Below are 22,818 nucleotides of genomic sequence, written 5' to 3' on the forward strand. Positions count from 1 at the left end.
AACAGCAGAAATATATAAATTTCTTATGATTTTTCCCCTAAACAGCAAAACCAAATGCTAATGGCTGAGATCAATGATGAAACTGAAGACTGTCGAACTAGCTGTACAGAAGAATTACCCCAATTGCCCGAGCTTTTGCACAAAATTAACAAACTTAAGAGGAAATGCAACAGGTTAACTGAAGACAATAAATCATTAAATGAAAAAAATCAAGCATTGATAGAAGAAAATGAACAACTAAAAAAAATAGCAGGTAATTATAAAATTAAACCTTTTTTATTTAAAAATAAATTTTTTAGTTAAACATAAAATAAACCTTTTTTTATATTCAGCGTTTACCAAATTAAGGGGTTTAAGGTAATATGCTATAAACCAAATGAGATGAATTAGAGTTTGGATTGTATTTCAGGGGGTAATTGCCCCCTTCTATGGCTCTTACACCTGCCCGGTTGCATAACTTATTTAAAGCACCCCCCATCACTAGTGCTTAACATAATTTGTGAATTACCTATTTTTATGGGAATGCCTTCTAATAAGTGGTTATTAATAGCTTATGATAAATTATGATTTGGTTTTTTATAGAGTTAGATAATTTAGTGACAAAACTGAAGAAGGTAGTAAAACACAGCTCAGATGCAAATCAGGGAGGGGAAACAAATGAACAGGATGAAATGGTGATAACGAAATATTGTGTACAGGGTTGCCACATGTCAGGGAAAAGTTATGAATTTTAAACTAGTCCTAAAAAAGCGACTAATTTAAATTCATAGTAAAAATTGTAAACATTGTTATGCGAATGTTGCTATAAAATGATTATAGTTAAAGAATTACCTTTTATACTAAAATAGATGCAAAAGTAAATTCTTTTACTTCTGATAAGTGACAACAGTAAAATATTAAGTTGTAAATTAAAGCATTTTGCCCTTAAAAAGGTCAGGTAATTTGAATCTTAACATATTGTTGCAACCCTGTTCTGACAGTCTATAAAATTATGCTAACTCTGGGTTAGAATTAGGTTGACATTGGAACTCATGTGCTAATTAAGCATTCAGATTTGACCACAGCTGAATTTCAGCCAGTGGTAACCCAAAGGTTTTCGCAAGAAACCTTCTTTTATGTTTGTTCTCGGAAAGTGAGCTCATAAACACTTCAATCACGGGAAAGCAGTCTAATGCTTATAAACATATCCCTGCCAAACAACAACTAGATCCAGTGAAAATAGGCACCCTAATTAGTAAGTGTTATGGTTTTGAGATGCAGTTCAAATAAATATCTGGTAAAGTAAGAAATTAAGAATTTAAAAATTTCATTTCAAAATTCATTATTGAATTCAGAATTTGATTTATTAAAAATATTTAAGTTACATTCAAATGATACAATTTTTTTGAAATTGCATAAGCAGTTTGAAAATTATATTTGGTTAAAATAAATTTTGAAATATAAATTTCTCATACATGAATTAAATTTTTTTTAAATGATTTTTTATTCTGAAAATAAATTAGTCAAAATACCGTAAAATATTTAATTCTGTGAGTTCAATTTAATTTAAAATAAAAATTTTAATTAGTCAAAGTACCGTAAAATTAAAAAATCCTGTTAGTACAATTTAATTTAATTTAAATTGTTTGATTTAAATTATTAATTTGATTTACATTTTTGTTCAATTTGAAATGTATAGTAGCCAAATATTGTAAACTCTCAACTTCAGTTATTTTTAAAATGGTTGATTAATAAACTATTCATCCGCTTGTTGCTAAAAATAATCATTTTAATATGGTGGTATTATTTTGTAGGATTTGTCAAAAGCAAGTATGATATTTCTCTGGAAAAAATATGTTTATAAAAAAAGAACAGGCGGTAACTCCTGTGAAAATGACCCTTGTTTTCATATGACCCCTCAGTTTAATTGAAACATTACATTGATTATTAAAGAATAAAATTGAAATTAAAAAATGTACATGTAATTTTAAAGGCTATGTGAAGCAACATTTTAGGAAGTCATTACATAGTTTTGGGAATGCTCTAGAAAATATTTAGAGGAACGTTGTGGAATTTCATTTGAAAACCTTAATTGTAAATCCTTTGGCATTTATCGACATCATTGGGAAAACGTGGGAATTCTTTGGGAAATTTCTTGGTAATTATTTGAGGAATTTCTAAGGAATTCTTTGGGAATGTCTTAGGAATATCTTGGGAATAACTTGGTTAAACTTTGGGAATGTCTTTGGAAAACCATGATAATTTATTGGGAAAACCGTAGGGTTGTGTTTGGAAAACCTTGCGGATTTATTGGGAATACTCTGGGAATTTCTTGGGAAAACCATGGGAACACCTAGGGCTTTTCTTGGGAGTACGTTGGGAATGTCTATGCGAAACCTTGGGAATATCTTTGGAAAACCTTGGTAATTTCTTGAGAATTTCGTTGCGACACCACGGGAATTTCTTTAGAATACCTTGAGAATATCTTTGGAAATCTTTAGGGTTGTGTTTGGAAAACCTTGGGGATTTATTGGGAATACTCTGGGAATTTCTTGGGAAAACCATGGGAACACCTAGGGCTTTTCTTGGGAGTACGTTGGGAATGTCTTTGCGAAACCTTGGGAATATCTTTGGAAAACCTTGGGAATATCTTTGGAAAACCTTGGTAATTTCTTGAGAATTTCGTTGCGACACCACGGGAATTTCTTTAGAATACCTTGAGAATATCTTTGGAAATCTTTTGGATTTTCTTGGGTACTTGTCTTAAGAATATCTTTGGCACTTTTTTCCCAAGCACTTCTAAACTTCCCAATATTTCCCAAGAAAATCTCTTACGAAATTCCATAGAATTTCCCCTGACAAATTATTAAGAATTCTTAAGAAAGTTTTTGTAAGTGTTTCAGCAGTGGAACTCATCTTATGAGGAATGTGTTTTACAAAAAGGAGCGATTCAAACTGTATACTCGTTCCTGCAAGATTTACTGTCCATTTACATTTGTTCCACTGACATTCAGTTTCCGTGCAGGATATGTCTTTCGACAAAAACTATTTCCCATTTATAAATTGTCAAGCAAGTTTCACAGTAAGGCCACTACATGTTTACACCTTCCACCAGCTCCAGATTTGCAACCACATTTACCATATGACACTGTACCTTTCAGGGTAATGATAGAAAAAACCGAATAGTGTTTTTTTCAGAGTGAAAGATGCTTGGCAGGTTCCTTTCTCAAATATACTAGAGTCTGCATAATGTAAAAGTGCATTTGTTATTTTATTGGTTTTAAACATTTTATAACCATTTGTATAATGTTTTCTATCTTTGCCAAGTTTTTGGAGCACTTTAATCTGATGTCCTCCAAATGGAAATGACATCGAATATCACAGGAAATAATATCGAATATCACTGGAAATCACTGGAAATGGCATCGAATATCACTTTTAGGGACATCGAATATCACTGTCAAAAACACCGAATATCACAGGAACGGACAATGAATATCACTGGAAATGACAAATATATTTTCCTATTTTAATTATTAATATTATGCAAATTACTCAGTTGTAATTTTATTCGTCAAAGAAATAATAATTTAGTGTTAATTCAAGTTATTTTTTTCATATTAAAATATTTAACAGGGAAGACGGCGACAGGTGAAAATTAAAACAAAACCATTTTTTAATAGACATCTTATGCCAGTGCTAGATAGCTCGTAAACGTGTAGGGAGAACTGTAGAAGGTGCAGGCTGTACAATCAAAGCTTATTATACACCCCTGTTGGGCCGACGTCGACGAAAAACGGAATCGACATGGTTGGGCAACCATCGGCCTTACTTGTGACGGTTCAGCTGCTCTGACTTTATCTGTCTGAAGATGCTATCCCCAGTTATCTGGCCACAACCTTCTCTGACTAGAGATACAACTCTCTCATTATCAAGCCGCAACTTCCTCTAACTGCAAATGCTATCCCCTTGTTTTATGGACCCTAATTTATCTGACTGCTGATGCTACTCTCTCATTGTCTTACTTAAATTTCCTTTCAGGCTGCCAGCAAGCACAACCCTACGTTTATAAAATTTATTTAGAACAAAACGTATTACATTTTGAGAATGCATTGGTCCTAGAAATTCTGCTATAGATCACTTGGACCGCGGTCTACTTTTAAATCTTAAACTTCAAAAACATATAATTTTTTTGTCCATTAGAAAAGTCTCAGTCTGCGAGTCCCAAAAGACGCGAACTTAACTACAAATACACAAGTAGAAGTAATAAATATTTTGTGCACCTAAAATAAAATAAACAGCAAAGCTAGTTTATAGACACTTCTCCAGTAAGAAATGTGTTCTAATTTCTGTTTTATTATATGAAATACAGAAAAGTATTATTATAAACTTGTTATTCGAAAAATATTCTTATTTGCAACGCTTCATATGTCAACAGAGAAAAGCAATTTGGCCAAAACACCCTGAAGCAATTAATTTTACAAAACCCGGTCGTAATACCAAAAATGAGATAAGGAATAAACAGTACTTAATTAGCAGTTTATTTGAATGTCATCTAATTTAGCGTTTGAAGAAGGGGTGTGTTATATTCAAATTAGGAATCTGAATTTCCAAGAAACGAGTTTTTAAGGATTTGCATTTTATATCGTTAGGGTTTAAATGATTCCATTAATCCCCATTATTCGAATCTAATTTTCATAATAAACTGAATAAATATAACCAAAAGATTAAAATATATCTTTTATATTTATATCCATTTACTGCTAATGTTTTTAGCTTGCCACATGTATCTTCGGAGGCCCTAGTTATGATCAGTTCACATCCACGATTTCACTGCGAAAGATATATCAACCTTTTTAAAATCGTTATCGGGTCTACATTTTTAGAAACCTCTTTTAACCAGGTGTTCTTGGTTCGGGTAGATATTTACGACTGACATTAAAAATTTAAGCTCTAGCAGGGGAAACACGTGAAACGGTATTACATATTTTTTGATTTTGAATCAGCCACTGCAAAGTTAATGTATATTTTTATCAATTTGGTTTTCTTAAATCACCATCATTTTTCGTTTCAGTTTCTTAATTGGCGTGCCACCAATCTTTAAACAGTGACGTAAATAATGACTCCAAAAAAGGTTTTTTTTTTGGCACGGGCGGGACCCCAAGGGCCTGGTCGAACAAAAGCGTCCTTTCACCGTCCAATCGCGTCTGAATTTATTGCGGAATAAATGTTTATAATTTTCATGAAGTCTTTTATAAATTTCTAGCTTTCGAAAATAAAGCGTGGAACTAAATTTAAAAATTTTTGGCTCAATATTCTGGTTTATTAATATAAAAGGGAAATCTTCGTTAAATTTGCATATTTTATAAAATGATATTTACAACGATTTTTTTTCTAACTGGTTTCGAAGTGCCTGGCACGTCATAATCATCACATTTTATACATTAACTAATGAATTACAGAGGATAAATACGGATTTATTTTACCGCGATAATTTTGTGAAGTTTATCAATTAGAATTTTTTGCTATTTCGGTTTTTAAATAATAATAATAAAAGTAGAAAGACTGTGTGTGACACAGTCAAGGATCGAACAAGGGTCGAAAAACTGCATCGGGCCGAGGCTGAGGCCGAGGCAACGGTTAAATGGTCAAATGGATAAATAAAGCTTCCAAATAAAAGTTTTAATATCAAATATTGTAGATGTTTCGTCCCTCCAAGCAGCCCCGCCCCCTCACGTTTCGCTTTTCGACGGTTCCCACGAAAAGAACCTAAACCAAAAGTTACAAAACTAAAACTTTCGAGTATTGACTCCTCCTCCGCGCAAGACAGGGGAAGAAGCGTTCAAGGTGCCGGTAGCCGGACGATCGTCTCCACATATTCATTCTCCTTAGATATAAATTTTACGGTAGAAAATGGGCCAAACTTTCAGTTATTCATGTTTTTAATAAGAGCGAAAAAATCCTCGGTTCCTCGGCCTAAATTGATAATTTAATTAAAGAAATAATATTATTAATATTTATTATAGGATATTCAACTAGAGTAGGACGAAAAATGGGTTCAGAGTCCAATTTTACATTTTCATTCATGATGTCTTTGGTAAGTAAGAAACGTAAAGTTTATTTTCAATAACATTTTCCACTCTTTTTCAGACTTATTTTGACGGTGGATTAAACATCAAGTTTATTCACATAGCTATTCTTAAAACACTTCACGACACTCCAAGAAATTAGTCAAGAAACTAGGAAGGTACTCATTAACTTCCCAAATTGGTTAAAAATATTCCTTTTTTAAAATAAAGGGTAGTTTTAAATATAAACGGTAGTTTTTAAAAGAAACTTAACTGACTTCAATGAATGTTTCGTCAAGTTCAACAAAATACGATTAATTGCGTTTTTAAATGTCAATTGGACGACCAATTGCTCTATCATGTTGATCACATTTAATATCCAGGGATCTTTCAATCAAAGAATTCAGATTCCCAATAAAAAGAAACTATTATTTCGAATTATTTAGTCATAATTTATTAAATTGGAAACGCTAACTAATTTCAAAAATATACAAACCACAGTTATAAGAATATAATGCGAAATATGCAAAATTAAATCTTTTTCGTGGCTAGGAGGGCGGGAGCAAGAATTTTTCGAAAACGTTAGTCTGTTTCCTCAGCTGTGTTTTCAATTTGGTAACTCGGAGCAGGGAACCGGAAAAACAGATTAGAAATAGAGGTATTTTAGATGTATTGGTGAAACCATTTGAACCCCCCAAAATTATAAATCATAGTAGAGGTAAACGTGTACATCATTTTCTAATAATATACCTAAGGAATATAAAAATACTTGTTATGGTAAAATATAGCAAAATCCAAAATATATTATACAGATTTATCTAAAGATGAGGATTACGGTTTCTATGTTTAGATAAATAAGGTTGTTAATTGAAGAGTAACTGGTCAGGTTTTAACCAAAAATTAAACTTGAAGTCTGGATTGACCGTAATTGTTAAACATCGGTAGCAACACTTCCTGAACCTTATTTTTTGGAAATATATCAGGAAGTAAGAGCAAATGGTAATTAAGTTTCCAGAGTTCATATATACACCGACGTGAGCATAACGTGTAGCTAGCACTTTTTCAACAAAGTTAGTCATCTACTATATATTATTATAGTAATGTATTTATTTTTTTAAATCTGCAAAAAATGCAACGGAAAATGTCATATTCGGGTGGAACTGACTTACAAGAATGTTTTCGGGAAACAGTGTGGATATTCATTTATTTATTAAGGCTATTAAATACTCTTCTTAAAGTAAGCCAAATCTTTCCTCTCTAGAGCCCAAATTAGAAATTTTATTTTATCTTTTTTTAAACAATTGTTTCCATGGAAGAATGGAAACTGCACATATGCGCGTTTTTTTCCCGACGTTTTGGAGGTCAATTACACGGATACGGTTCAACTTAGGAAATAGTTTTTTTTTATCTTTTTCACTCTTTGATACCAAAAGACCACGAATGTTAATTTGTGCCAGACTACCCTGTATATCCGCCATTTGATATTATTAATGGCTTTTGTCTAACGATCTGGACTTAAGGGGGTCAATAGTGAACCATAGAAAAGGGCTATGTACCTGATAAAGTCGGTGCTCACTCATTTTCAGTGGGAAATGGTCTTGACCACGATATATAAGATTTTGGTTTTGGGGAATTTGTGTTGGTGTCGGCGTAATAAGGGGCCATTCATACAGAACGGAAAATTTAATTATATTGGAAATTATTTTAAACCTTCTATTTAAGTGTATTCGTGTATTTAAATGGTGTGTCGAGATTTTCGTCCATTTTTAGCTAAGTAGGGGCCGTCTATCATTTGGTAGAAAATGGCTGCCTTCTTAGGAATCGCTTTTAAGCACCGAACCCTGGTAACAATTTGACACAGGCTATTAAGCAACAAAAAGCGAGGATACATAGCAATGTCTGTGATCATTTTCACGAACTTTGAGTGCAGATATTTTTATTTTCAGCCGCACGACGAAAATGTTCCGGATTTCAAGGCAGGCTGTTTCAAGCCTTTTAGCGACTTCGAGTACTCCTTACCCTTTTTCGTTTTGAGGAATTTGCCCAACGTCACGTAAGTCCCTTACGTTTGTACACGAAATAAATTTTCAAAAATAAACTACGAAACAAATAAAATTAATTAAACGCCAGTAGATAATTTATGTCTCAGTAGAGAAGATCCGTCTTCGCCATGGAAACTAAACGTGAAACTTTGCAAGCTCGGGTTTTTTTTCCCGGCCACACGGTGAAACTCCCACACATTTATCCTTAAAATGTACACTTTGTATTACTGCTGAAATAGCATTTGAATAATACTCTGCGTAAGATAATTAGTTATTTATTAACTAAATGAAAAGTTGTCTTTATGATACTTGTTTATTGATTTATTTTTGCTATTGAGGCTGCGCCACGTTATATAAACCTACTGACGCAAAATATACTTACCTGCTTTATGCGAAACCATCTGTATTATACCAGAAATTTGTAAAAATACTGTTCCCAGCGATGCAAAATATATCTCTAAAATCTTAAAATGTTTTCTAAGACCCTAAAATCACCATATTGGAAATAATAGGGTTTGCTGGTGACTCCAAAATGCGCCATTTGAGGCCGTTAGTGCCCCATTAGAGGACATCCTGTCCCTATCTAAAAGTTTTTTCTGGTTTACCAACATCTTGCGATGACTCATACCAGACAACTGTACTATAAAAAATGCATATCCTTGTTAGATACGCAATTTCATAACCTTAATCAATTTAACAGGGCATTACCGGCTACGACTTCAACTGTTTGGTCAAATCTGCAAAAGGCCATGGGACTTAAGCCTGCATATACAACTAATATCAGAAAAATAATTTTAGAAGGAATCAAGAAAGGGGTATTTTTTCGAATATTTAAGATTTAAAATGCACCCGGATTTTTTTTTCTTTATGGCTTCTATCTACGCACCTTTGAAACGCAGATAATTTGCCGTTATTTGGCTGGGATTTTTCGGATTTTGAGATTTAAATCAAGATCCACGGCTCCACTTAGACGGAGTCGGTTTCCAGGCACATTTTATTATTTCTTTCTTCAAAACAGGCAATCATAAGACGAAAATACGCCACTAGTAATAAAAGATACAGTGCCACATTCACTGAAGGGGTACCAGGCACTAAGTTCGGTGCTAAGACTTGCATGTCACGAAAATAATATTTTTTCAATTAATAAACAACAAGCCTGATATGTTTTTCTCTTAAACCGAATCTGTGAAAAATCCATTGCTGTCATCAGCGAGTGAAATTTTTACTGCAAAATTAGTGAATCTGTAAAAGTCCCCTGATTTTTTAGAACACAAAATATTTTTGGCCGTTGGTGGTTGTCATCTTTTGGTGGGGGCCCATAGGCCTATTCCTTAATTCGGCACCGAAAAGATATATGCTCATTTTGAATTCAACTACCATAGTAAATTTTATAGTAAAGTCTTCCTGAATTTTGTTTTCTTTAAAAACCATTATTTTACAGCCTTGATTTAAAGGGAAAATTAAATTATTAACATTAGTTAAATTTTAAACTTTATTGTTCCTTCTTAGAAACTTGACATCTTTCTTTTGCGCTTTCATTTTAGATCAGCATCTATGTTATACTCGTATGCCGACGTTATATGAAACTCATTAAAATAATGTTCAAAAGAAAGTCCAATTTAAAAGATCACCATTAGAAATGTTTAAAGCGTAATAGTCATTCTGATATTTATCAAAATTTCCTTTGATGCCTACGTGAAGGATATATTTCTTTTCACATTTTGCTTCACTGAATTTAATCACATTTCATTAGAACGATACAACTTACATGAGTTACATTTAAGAATATTAAAATGTGAAGGAAAAACCAGTTGATAAATCTAATAAATCTAAAAGTACAAGCCATTGTTATACTCCTTATGAAATAATGTTAAGCTCGTATACTTTAATTTGTTAAATTAACTGCAAGACTTAAGACTTTATTATATCAGTATTTATAAGTACAGAGTGAAATTAATTTATGAAAATTTAAAGGAGACTTTTCATTACATAAGTTTAAAAACAAAATATGTTATTAAGTATAAATATTTAACTTAAGTTTTGGATGATGAAGGATTGAAGGGTACAAAATATTTAAGGCAAAAATTTGTTTTAAATAGATAATTTTTATGGTTTAACAAACCGCGATAATTCATGTAAGTTAGAGCAGTTATAACCCAAAAGGGAACATCAGATTGTTTAACAATGGCACCTTTTAATGTAGAACTGTTATGTATGTAAATATAATGGTCTCCGTCGTTATTGGGGGCACTATTAAAGAGCGATTAGTTCGAAAGGTCATTACTGGGACCAGGTTTTATTTCTGTATTCATTCTATACGAAAGCTTTGATTAATAACGGCAACGAGCACAACTATAACATGACGGAGATAAAAGAACGCAAGATATTCAAAGACGATGAAGGAAATTTTATAAATAGCGTCGAAAAGAAGGAGTTGCATCGTGGGAATTTTCTAGAAACCTGTGGTAATAACCTTACTCAAAAGCCTGGTCAAGCCACCATTCTAATAACATTGTGGACTTTAATCAGCCTGGTCACAACCTAAGCCTTAATTATTAAAATCACGGCTTCATTCACAATTTTGGAGAAATTTATTGTTGAGACTAAATCGTGGATGGCTTATTCGGAACGGATTGATCAATCTATTTAGGAAAATTTCATTGAAATTGACAATTATAATTTTTTGTAGTTGGTGAACTTATGGAATTTCAAGGAAAACACGGTTATTCGCAGACCCTGTGGACAAAAGCTACTCCTATGTGATAAATAATTTAAAGGATCGATTAAAACCAGTACCATCGGAAGCTGCACAGCTATTAAAATTTCAAAGGACAGTATTGACAAGATTCCATGCAGCAGGAATACGCTGTATAAATAAAAATGTGTTTTTCTACGAATATCAATGGATTTTCTTGATCAGCATTTTGATGAATAGTGTTGACACTCACAGCGGAAATAAGACCAAAGTATTTCGAAACTCCGAAAAACCGGACCATGTTAAAGATTTGAAAATATTTCAAGGCCTAGTCAACTATAACAGTAAGTTTATATGGACCTGTGCTCTGCTACTTTCGCCGTTAAAGGAATTACTGCCCAAGAATAAAAAGTGGGAATCGAAAAAGAAACAGCATTTCAGGAACCTTAACAAGTCTTAATATCATCAAATCTCTTTGTTCACTATAATTCAAAATTACAACTTTTTCTAGCCTGCGATGGGTCACTTAGAGGATTTGGATCAGGTTTATCAAATAAAATTCAAGGTCAAGAGCAAGCAGTAGCTTTCGCTTATAGGTATTACTTCCTTCAGGTTATTATGCATAGATTAAGAAATAGGCAATTTGGTATGGTGAAATTTCTAAATCATCTTTTAAGAGGAAAATTTGTTTTTCTTACAATCTCGTTTTATGATATTTTTGCAATGAAAGCCAATTGTTCAAATATCAGCTAGATGGCTACAGTGTTGGGCATTGACAGGGGCAGCGTACTACGTACAGTCGTGGAAGAAAGTTTTCGAACGCTTTTTAATTATATTTTGGCTCATATCTGTGCTACATTAAAGTGAAATACTGTACCACTTTGTAAAGGTCTGCGAACGTTTTATCCTGTTTTGGATCCAAAATAGTCGTATTTTAATAATATTCAAATTTATATGGTTTATGTTGACCATGTCACCAATATCAATTGCATGTGTGGTCAATAAGCTGTGATACGATTTCTGAAGAGACTGCTATAGATACAACCCTTGAACCAGTAATTCTATAAATGTAAACAGTATGGTTAGAAAATGGCCAGAAACGATTAAGCCGTCTTTTAAAATGAAATATGATATTGCAATCCATCAATTAATATTACTGTTAAACAATAGATTTGTCATTCTTAAACTGTTTCTACAAAATTTTCATAGTTTTCTTTAAGGGATTGTCTAAACGAAGCAATTGACTAGAAGTAGTCTGTTGGCCCAAAAATAAATGCATAAATCGAATACAAAATTGAAACGCGCGCAGTGAGTTAAGAAAACCCTCAATGCAAAAACCAAAATATTTCAGTTTGCCGAAGCTCAAAAACCTTAGATCAGAGTACACATTGAAATTGCATGTCCTATTAAGGGAAAGTATCTCTTGATATAAGTGGATGGAATTTGGAACTACAAACGCTACAAGTTCTTCAGTTGTCCTAGTATTTTTCTGACAAACTAGACTCACTATATGGAATACGCGATGGCATCAATTATTTCTGTCTTGCCGAACCTTTTCATATTTTCCGATAAATAAATGGACTTATGCGCCACATCACTAAGCTTCGGTTAATCGCGTTTATTTCTGCTAGACAATCTGTTTGATAAATATTTACACAACTTTATTATTCAGATTAACAGATAAAAATCTTATAAATGGAACAACAGATAACTGAAATTTTAATAAAGTAAGTTTCAAAATGCATTTATTATTCTATACATTCATATTTACTGCTTAATTATCTCCGGTCGTCTTTCAAGAAAGTAAAGAGCAAAGCTTATAATAATGATAAAGAAATGCCAAAAGGAAATTGGACAAAACAACTGAAAATTGTCCCATAAAATTTTGTTAAAACTGTTACCAACAAAACATCTTTGTGATTCTTTAGCCAAAAACACCTATCATTCGGATATCGCATGTTTAAGGCAAGCCAATTTTAAAATTTTTGAAGTGACATTTACATTATCATGAAAATATGATGAAGCTTTTTAGGTGAATAACCTTACAGGACAAGTTAAGTAGCATGGTGCGTTTGTAAAGACTGTCGTTGGATCTGTTTATGGAACATAATGGATTGTGTTCAACATTTATTCCTGACGACGTGGTTTGTACATGTAAAGGAAAGGCTCGAACGTGAAAAAATATTTCACAATGAACTTTATCCAAGTTGGATTTTCGAAAATATACTCCTTGTATATAGAGCGAATTAAGCATTTGGAAAAAGGAAACAAATTACAAAACTAATAAGCTTTGGATGACCAAGGGACAGATGATACTGAAGATCACATGCGTTATTAAACAAAATTAGTAACTGACCAAATGCAAGCTGGAAAGCGACACTAATATTTTAGCCTAATCCAAGAAGGAAATAGTTAAGCTCCAGTTAAAAGGTTTAGTAACATTCACTCGTATTTCCCTCCCCATAATGGCTCCTGAAATAGAAGAAGAAACGCAACGCCTTCTTTAAAGAACTTTTGATTCTGCTATAACTCCACAAGTAGAAACTATACAATAATAATATTGGTTTTTCTGGAAGAATGAGAGAAAGTGTAGAATAACTGCTTCGAAGTTCTGTTGAAAAAGTTCTCGCTATTACGAAATATCAGTAGCTGCGCATAGGAATGAAAATCTATGCAGCGGACTTATACGTTAATCCTTCGTTTCTGATGTTAGGAGCATCTCGTTAGGGATTGCACTTCCAGGAAAATGAAAGCTACGGCCAAATTCTAATCCAAATATTGAAAAAGTACTATGAGAAGTCAATAAGCATTGAAGAAGCTATAGTCAAGAAAAGCCGTTGTTTTTAAAGAAAGACGGAAATGGGGAAATATTCTTCGACCACTGCAACTACTTTTATCAAATTTCGGATTAACTTGGGTTCACTGACCGTAAATTGCGTGATTTATTTGTAGAAATGAATACTGTCTGCCAACGTACTAAAGGACCCCGCACAAGGCTCTATGGAAAATGGCTTTCGGCCAATTTTTCAGAAATTTGGATATGTTGTATTTCCGAACATCATGAACCAAAGTGTTGCTGGGATTAACCACCAAAACTTAATATTTGGACCACTAGAGACCCACAAAGATAGATAGATAGATATATAAAAAATATATTGTTTTGCTATGATTTAAAACGCGAAATTTAAATCAAAGCTGGTAATGAAAGGTTTTCTAGCGGATCCCGTTCCCCAACGTTTGTTCACTGTGCTTTTCCATGATTTCAAAGTTTTTGGTACTTTTCTGACAACTATCTTTTGGTCACACTCTTTTCAAGTGGTGAAAATATTCGACACAATAGTTTGAGTGCTATTCCGAGCCAAATAGTATTAACAACAGTTGATTTTTAAGTTCATTTTCGTTAGACGTCCAACAATTTTAACTTTTCTCCTTCCAAATTTCCTCTACTTACTCTTGGCTCCATATTTTAATTTAAACTCATTCAGGTTCAAAAAAGCTTAACAAATCTTCAAAAACCTTTTTAATCCCGCAACCAATTTTAAACTTATACATTGCTGGAGGACGAGTCCTTTGTTAAAGGAAAACATAAGTAGTTCTTTTAACTTGCGCTCTAAGAGGCTATGTTGTTTTTATATTTAAAATTATTTACTCTTAATTCGGTTATTTCTTTGATAAAATCCAAATTTTCCCCCCTATTTCTTGACACCTATGTAAATGAGTTTTTATATTAACATTTTAGTAAAGTAGAATTTTTTAATGATTTTAGTTGATTAGTTTATTTATGTATATTTTAAATATAATCTTAATTCACAAGACACGAAGACAAAATACGGTGTTGTCTAGTGACAATACATCTTCGTCACGAGAATAGCTATGGAGTTGAAATGGTGGTACAATTAATTTTCAGTTAACTAGTTAGCTCCATCCATGGGTGTGCCATCCATCCTTCCACGATCAGGACTATCAGGGGATGGCGATAAATGGCCTGATGGTGTACTTTCACGTGGCGGATCAATTTACGACATTTTTTTTTCTTCTACAATCCATCTCTTTCAGGGCCGCTACCAAGGTTGAATCGAAGGAGAAAGCCAAGTTCTCCGGTGTGGAGAATGGTTCCTCGTTCAAAGCTGTGTCCGTCGAAACTCTTGTTCTTTCGGCGTGACCGATTAGCCCTGGTCCACGCGCTATGTTGCAGAATCACAGAAGTTATTGGGAAACCGCGTTCGGTGTCGCATAGTTGCGATCGCCATTCAGTGAGGCAATGCGGATTCTGTGCTAAACACCTTTCACTAGAAGACTAATTGTATTTTTATAAAAAAAAAATTGGGTTGTTTGGTTTGTCGGTTGGGAACCATCAAATTATGAATATGAAGAAACTGCTATATTTTGATAATAATATAAGTTATAAAAACCACAGGCTACTTAGTTTTGGCGTACAAATGTAATTACACTTTAAAATGTTACTGATAGTTGAATACGCAGTGCAATCTTGCTGATTAGCAATCAAGTTAAAAGATATGGATCTAGCCTTGAGGGGCCAATTGGCGATTTTACCTATGCACAACAGCTGCCACTGTCGGCTTATAAACTACAGCTCGCTATGTCCTGGAACCAGATAAACAAAACTTGAAATTAATCTTGTGCCGCCATGAACGCATATTTGTCAAAGTACCGCAATTTTATAAATTATTTAAATAAAACTTTATTTTTTTATCCTTTCGTGTTCAATTGACAAACTCCAGAAACATCCAAACTGTCACTCTATCCACACACGATCTCATCAATTGTAAAACGCCATTTTGCCTTAAAAATTATAATAAGATAAATTTGTTGTCAATGAGATGAAAAATGCAGGAGTGAGGAGAAGCGGTTAAAATTCGAGATAAACGATCTTTCTTCTCCGTCTTTAATAATATTAAAAATATGAAATCGTGGTACTGATATTTTTAACCAAATATTTAACTTCTTCACAAAAGATAAACTAACAAATAGAGCTTTAAAATAATTCAGATTTTCTAAGCTCTTGCGATAGTGCACATCCCAAACTTAAGTAACGTTTAGCGCATGTTTTAAGAAACCTTGACATCCCCCCCAAAAAGGAAACGCTATTATCGACAGTTATATTTGTTTATTGTACCGGGTCTTCTGAATTCTTAACAGTGACGTTAGCTGGAATTTTAGTGGTGGGTCTTTATACATCCCTACACTGGCGGACTAACGTAATAAATGTTTTTTACTACCGCTTTATTGGTGATGTGCTAAACAACATGCGTTGAACCTTCGTATTAAGTGACTGACTAAGTCGGACTACTGTCTTGATCTAGGTTTACAAAGAAGAAGATTTCTCTTGTTGGGTGTATTTAGCGCTCAGCTGTGGAGGGTCATGAAAGATCGTATAGCTCTGCCGTGCAAAGCACAAAAGCATTAACGACCAAATTTTCGATTTACATATTTTGGTTTTATTTCACCTTATTTTATACGTTAAATTCAATTTCGAACTAATTTTCGAATTTAAAATTTTTGATCTTAAAGAAATGACTTGTTGCAAAACGCATTATATTAGGTAGGGATGTTAATTTTCCCGAAAAATAAAATGCGGAAAATTTTCCAGAAAGTTTTCCGCAAATCGGAAATATAAAAATTTGAAACATAAATTACCTTTTAAGGGTTTTTAATGTTATTAACTTTTATTCGATATAAAATATCTAATATCAGTAAACATACTACAAATTATTAATTGTTAATCAGTTTAAACTAGTCTATAGGTTTAGTTTTACTTCCAGATTCGAAAAAAATGAGGCGAAAATACCGCTTGATTTCAATTTGCCAACAATATATTAGACAAATCATGGAATGAAAACTTTTTTATTTTTTTCTGAAAAATACGGAAAAGTTTCTGGAAAAAAGGCCTTGGTCATTTTCCGGAAAATTTTCCGATTTACAACACTAATTTTAGGTGTTTGCATTATTTTCAAACCAAAAATGCATTAATGTGTTTATTTTCTTTTATAGTCAAATCAAGACGCATTTTTTTCTCGTTTTAAGACAAAAATAGTTCAACATATACGTGGTAAAAATAATTTTTAATGATATTTCTGAAATATCGTTTAGCATGTAAATTGTTTAGTACCAGAATATAATTTGAGTTGAAATATCCAAGTCTATTATATAAACTTGAAAGGGGTATCTTAAGGCAAAGATAGCTTGAATTTCGCGGGAATTCTTTATATTTTGGTTTTGGTCGTTAATGCTTTTGTGCTTTGCACGGCAGAGATATGTAAACTCTATTACGAAAGTCATCGACAAGTGAATTATTTTTCTGAAATTTTCTGTTTTATCCCAAACCAAAATAGTCAGATAGGTATAGGAATTAAATTGCGAAAATAATTATTTGGTTTTTCTCTATCAAACGACATAAGTTTCGCTTGTAAAAGAAGCCGTCCTAGCCGAAACCGGGAAAAGTTATATTTGACAACGTTTTATATAATGATGCTAGGATGTTGAAACCAGCGTTTTCGGATTCAGCGTTATCGATTCAAATTAAGGAAGTGCAATTTATATCGCTCCACCACCAACGGAGGAGGAGACAGAGACTTTTAAAAGCTTTTGTCGAGTTGGTGAATTGCTAAAACGCGAAACTTTGTTCGTTTTAAATCATTCCAAAATCGGATTGATTTAAAAAAACAATCGAAATTAACTTGCGTTCAGACTTGGTTGGGGGTATGAAAGAAAAAAAAATATTAATTATTGGAACAAAAGTAGTCACTTCCTAAATATGAATCAATCACGCTGAGTCCGAAAATCCTTGATTTAATGTCGTATTTGGATTCATAGAAGTAGGATGTACCAGCATCTTTGGCATTTTTCAATGTACAGGTAGAAAGGGGGTCGGCACCGGAAGTCCCAGCTTCCTTCCCCCTCCCGGCAGGTGACGTGGGGGGTCAACATTTTCCTCCCCCTCGGGGTCATTGACCTCCGCAGAGTGGCGCGTGTACTGCGCGCTGATTGGCGCGGGGACCACGTGGTTACTACGCGGCGCGTGTACGCGCTTATTGGCTGGCGCGAAATTATTCAAAATGGCGCTGATTGGTTGGTGTTTTGGCGCGAAAAGGGGTCAGCGGGCTGGAAAACCGCCCAACTGGCAGCTCTGCTCTCGCGGCGATCAAAATTATTCAAAATGGCGCTGATTGGTTGGTGTTTTGGCGCAAAAACGGGTCAGCGCTCCTTTAAAGGAATTCCCAGGCTCGCTATACTCGGTCCCCGTTTTCCATTGTTAATGCGGTGACAGGTTTTGATTGATTAGCTAAATAAAAGCAATTTGCTTTGAAAGCAAAATATAGGTAACCTAATGATTTATTTAATTAAAAACTAGATCTTATTATTCTTCATTTGACTTTTTACTATTTTATTTTTAAATCTCATAAAATAGTAAAAGGTCAAATGGGGGTATTTTAATAATTTTGTTAAATAATTATATCATTGATAAGTAAAGGGTCCATTCAAATTGCGCTGCCGCATGACAACACTGCTAAAGGTAGCCTTACGTTAATTTCTAAGGTGGGTACTACCAAACTGAAGTATACATTCTAGATTTCCCGTGGCCTGAATTTATTATAACGCTATATCGTTACTTATTATAATAATTTACTTTTAATTTTTTGAGATAGTATGCTTATGTTAAAATAATTCACAGTTTAATACAAAGAGAGAGGGGGGGATACACAGTCAATTTTTCATCATATTCAAATTATATTCTGAAGTTTTATCACCTTAATTATACTATTAACATGAATTGGTGCCTCCCCCATTGAGGAACCTTACCTCAATTTAGGACAAGTTTTTACAATCAGAAACTTCACCTACTTCTTATTAAGACCACTAGCTATAATAATTCAAGATAATAGACTAAACTAGACATTTAGCTAAATAAAAGCAATTTGCTTTGAAAGCAAAATATAGGTTACCTAATGATTTATTTAATTCAAAACAAGATCTTAGGACACCTATAAGCAAAAGAGATAGAGGGAGAATTAACATTCTTATTAATACTATTACCTGACCTAAGCCCTATTTAAATTCTAAATTTAACTCAATCTATCTGACAAAGTAATTAAAAAACTTATACTAAGACTCCGTATAAAAACCCAAAATACCCCAAAACCAAAGGCAAAATACCCCTCCAAGCTAACATTATTAACTTGTCATAACGGTAACGGGGCAAAGAACCCCGTACTCACAAAAAGAAAAATATAACCACAAACAAGACTAAAACAAGTCTATATTAAAAAACAAGTAACAGCTTAACAAACTTATGACAATAATATTACCATATTCTGCAATAAAAATTAAAGCAAAACCCCCAGAGCCATACTCCACATTAAACCTTGAAACTAGTTCAGACTCACCCTCAGCAAAATCAAAGGGACTACGGTTAGTCTCAGCAAGACAGGATAAAAACCATACCCCTAATAAAACTAGTAAAAGACCCAACTTTACTAAAGAAAAGCTCCAAAGTAAAACTTCCCACCAACTGGACAATTCTCAATAAAATTAAAGCCAAACTTACCTCGTAAGAAATAGTTTGAGCCACAGCCCGGTAACACCCCAACATTCTATAAATAGAATTGGAGCTCCAACCAGCCCCTAAAAGGGAATAAACCCCTAAACTCGATAAAACTAAAAAATAAATTAAACCATACTGATAAAAAAAAACAGTACCCCCTAAATTACATAAAGCTCAATAAGCTAAGGCTAAAAATAGACCTAGCAACGGTCTTAAGTAAAAAATCATTTTATTACTATATAAGGGCCAAACCTGCTCTTTAGTCATTAACTTTAAGCCATCCGAAAAAGGCTGTAAAAGACCCATATAGCCTACCTTATTAGGCCCTTTACGAATCTGGATATAACCTAATACCTTACGTTCCAATAAAGTAAAAAAAGCGACACTGACGAGAAGACACACTAATATCAAAGTATAGCTTAAAATTAACAAAATTGTTAAAAAAGACACTGTCTTATAAATGAAGCTTAAATTCAACGCACTAATCTGCCATATTAACCAAATAAATTTTTACTAATTAGCATTATATAAATAATTCATAGATTCTGGTCCTTTCTTACTAAGAAACTTTTTAAAAACTATAGATAGAAACCAACCTGGCTTAAACCGGTTTGAACTCAAATCATGTAATTTTTTAATAGTCGAACAGACTAACTAGTAAAGCTTCTTCACCTTACAGTTTAATTAATTCAACATCGAGGTAACAAACATACTCTTCGATTAGAACTCCAAAAGTATATTATCCTGTTATCCCTAAAGTAACTTAGTCTTATTTCACCAAATAGGTAATGTAAACGCATAGACTCTGAATTAAAAAAGGTTTATTAACACGAATATGAAATTTTGGCGGGTAAATCGGCATATTTGATAGGGTTAATCAACAAGTGGTCTTAAAAAGGAAATATTAATCAGTTTTATAAGCTGTGTTTTATTAACCGTTAGTAAATGCGATAAAAATGACAAAGGCTTAACATAAGTTTGCCACTCTCTTTTAACGGTTATTATAAACTCTCAGTAATTTGGTTGTAAAATTCACATGATTTGGCCGCCATCTTTATGTTGCATATTCAAACGGGTTCTGTAGGGTGCGAGTTTTAGGTGAATCCTACGAAGCAAGAATTACATTGGTATAATAACCAACAAAACATTTACTAATAAAAAAATTATTTATAAACTGAAAATGTTTTTGAAATATATTACGTCATTTAAACAATGATCAATCAAATCCCTTACGTCAAATGGACAATAACCTATAAATTGTTCCATAAAGTCTTTTTCCCCTTGGTGATCCTGAGAATTACGAAAAGCGGCATAAATTTCTATAAAGTCACAGGGTATTTGTCGCTTCTGCAATGGTTTATAACCCGCTTGAAATTTCGAAAAATTGTCGACCAATACATTAAACATGACGTCTATAACCGGTTCGTTTTGTTTTAACAGACTTAACTGTTCATCTATACACATTTTAAATTCATTTAAAGCTAGCACTTGCGCTCTTCTAAGTGATAGACGGGCTGATAAGTTAATTTCGTATTCCAAATATTTTTGTGTAAACGGAATTAAATTCCATGATATTCTTCGGCGCGACGTTTATTTTATTATCAACAAACTTAGCAAATACCTTTAGATTGTTTCAATGTTAAATTCGTTAACCTCGTAGTTTGAAACAAGTTGTCCCTATATTAAGAATCAGCTTGGTATACAATTTGCAGCTCTGACCTTATAAATGTTTCACTGTATACAATGTCTTTACACACATCGTGTACATTTAATAATATTAGTTTACGTATAACCGTAACCTTTTAGTTATACCAATCGACCGTGGTTAGGTAAATATAATGCATTTATAAGTTCGCGTGTTGAACACATAATAGTATTAAGAACTTTCTAATTAAATTGAATACATTGGCACTATACGAAATATTTACATACATTAAACAAGGTTGGTTCGCGCTCATGAAATTTATATAATAGTTAACTTTGTAGGGTAAATTACTTGACTTAGTAATGGATATTTCAATAACCGTTCATCATTTTAATAGATCAATGACGGTATAATTAACAACGTCTGAATTTTCGTCGCTAAAAGGTATGTCCATAAAGATTGATTTTAAAAAGTTTAATACGCAGGTATCTATGGATTCGGATTACCTAAACAAGTCGCCCCCATATGAACTTTTAAACGGTTTTTCGTGTTAAACGTGTACATTGCTACTATAACCTTTTCAAAAAGCAGCAGTCGATAAGTATGACATTCTAATTACCGTCAAATACAGAGCTAGAAGTTACTTGGTTAACCATTTTTAGGTTATTTTTATGGTTAGTTATTGAGCGTTTCACTCCTATACGGTTCAATGGGAATTATTATTGATCGCTATTGTCAGTTATAATAAGAATGAAAATAGAGTTGCAAGATCGGAAGAAAATTTTATACAAGTTTATTTATACAATTTTCATACAACTTTATTACGCGTTATAATATAATTTTTAACTCTGAACCTAGAAATGAAAAATGCTATTAGAATCGTAATTATTTTTTCGGAACCAATTGTTTTACCTCCTTCTACGACAATAGTCATTCCCGGAGCTGTAATTAAAATTAAAAATGAGAAACATGATAGTTTGATTTTATATTTACCATTTCGGAGATCAAGCGCTCTTGGTTTGTTCGCTGGAGGTTCCAGGTTTGTCGGGGATGTGGCTGGTGTAGACGGGTCGTCCTCTTCCTCTGGGTACAATTCTAGGGGATTACCCTCTATACTTTTAACATAGGCAGCCACTTGCCTTGCCTTTTCATAGGCGCACACATTTCTGTTAAAAAAGAAATACTTTATAATTTCCTCAAACAAAGATGGTGATCATTGATTCATACCGCGTATGTTCGTAGTTAAAATGATGGTGAAAGGCACCCGGCTGTAGTTCTAAATCTGGGAAATTGGGGCATTCAAACCGCGTGGCGATTATTATTCGATCTAGATCGATAAAGTTTCCCAGGTACTCTTTCGTTTGCCTTTCTTTGACAATAACGTATTGGGCCAGTCGCGTTATATTTAAGACATGGCGCTCGACGGCCTCAATATCGTATTGTCCCTGAGCCCTGGGAAGCTTATTGACATAGTAGGCGATCGAGTCGATTTGGCGGTTTGTATCCCCCGAATAATTATTGGCAGCCGGGGTACGAAAAACAATTAGGTCTTCGCAACCATCTGAGCTTTTGTAGCCAATCTGTAACATTTATATTTAACTTAAAATATAAAATTTTAAATATAAAACTTTAAAAAATTACCTCTTTTACCAAAAACCGTTTAGAAGAAGAATATTTAGTTTTTTGGCCAAATTATGGCGAAAAGAATGTGTATAGCTACAAACGATTCCGTAGAAACAAAAACAACTAAGTATTTGTTACAATAAAAACACCTAGAAACTTACATTTTTATGCTCCGGATAGATTCACTAGTGGCAAGATTTCTA

The 22,818-nt window shown here is 33.3% G+C and overlaps 1 protein-coding gene across 2 annotated transcripts; it reads right to left on the reverse strand.

Moving 5' to 3' along the window:
• Positions 1-21,762: 21,762 nt before the first annotated feature.
• Positions 21,763-22,818, reverse strand: LOC149928569 (uncharacterized). Of its 2 annotated transcripts, XR_016474029.1 has the most exons (5): positions 22,777-22,818; positions 22,634-22,708; positions 22,220-22,572; positions 21,905-22,158; positions 21,763-21,846 (listed from the first exon to the last, which is right to left on the reverse strand). XR_016474029.1 is itself a non-coding variant. In XM_090159180.1 (4 exons), the coding sequence occupies exons 2-4, from the start codon at positions 22,579-22,581 to the stop codon at positions 21,821-21,823; spliced, it is 642 nt and encodes a 213-aa protein (XP_090015306.1). In that variant the 5' UTR covers positions 22,582-22,708; positions 22,777-22,818; the 3' UTR covers positions 21,763-21,820. The 2 variants fall into 2 exon arrangements, 1 of the variants encoding a protein (XP_090015306.1); XM_090159180.1 differs by having other exon boundaries at positions 22,220-22,708.

This window comes from Leiobunum rupestre, chromosome 9 (assembly GCF_980474605.1).
Source record: "Leiobunum rupestre chromosome 9, qqLeiRupe1.1.hap1, whole genome shotgun sequence".
NCBI lineage: Eukaryota > Metazoa > Arthropoda > Arachnida > Opiliones > Sclerosomatidae > Leiobunum > Leiobunum rupestre.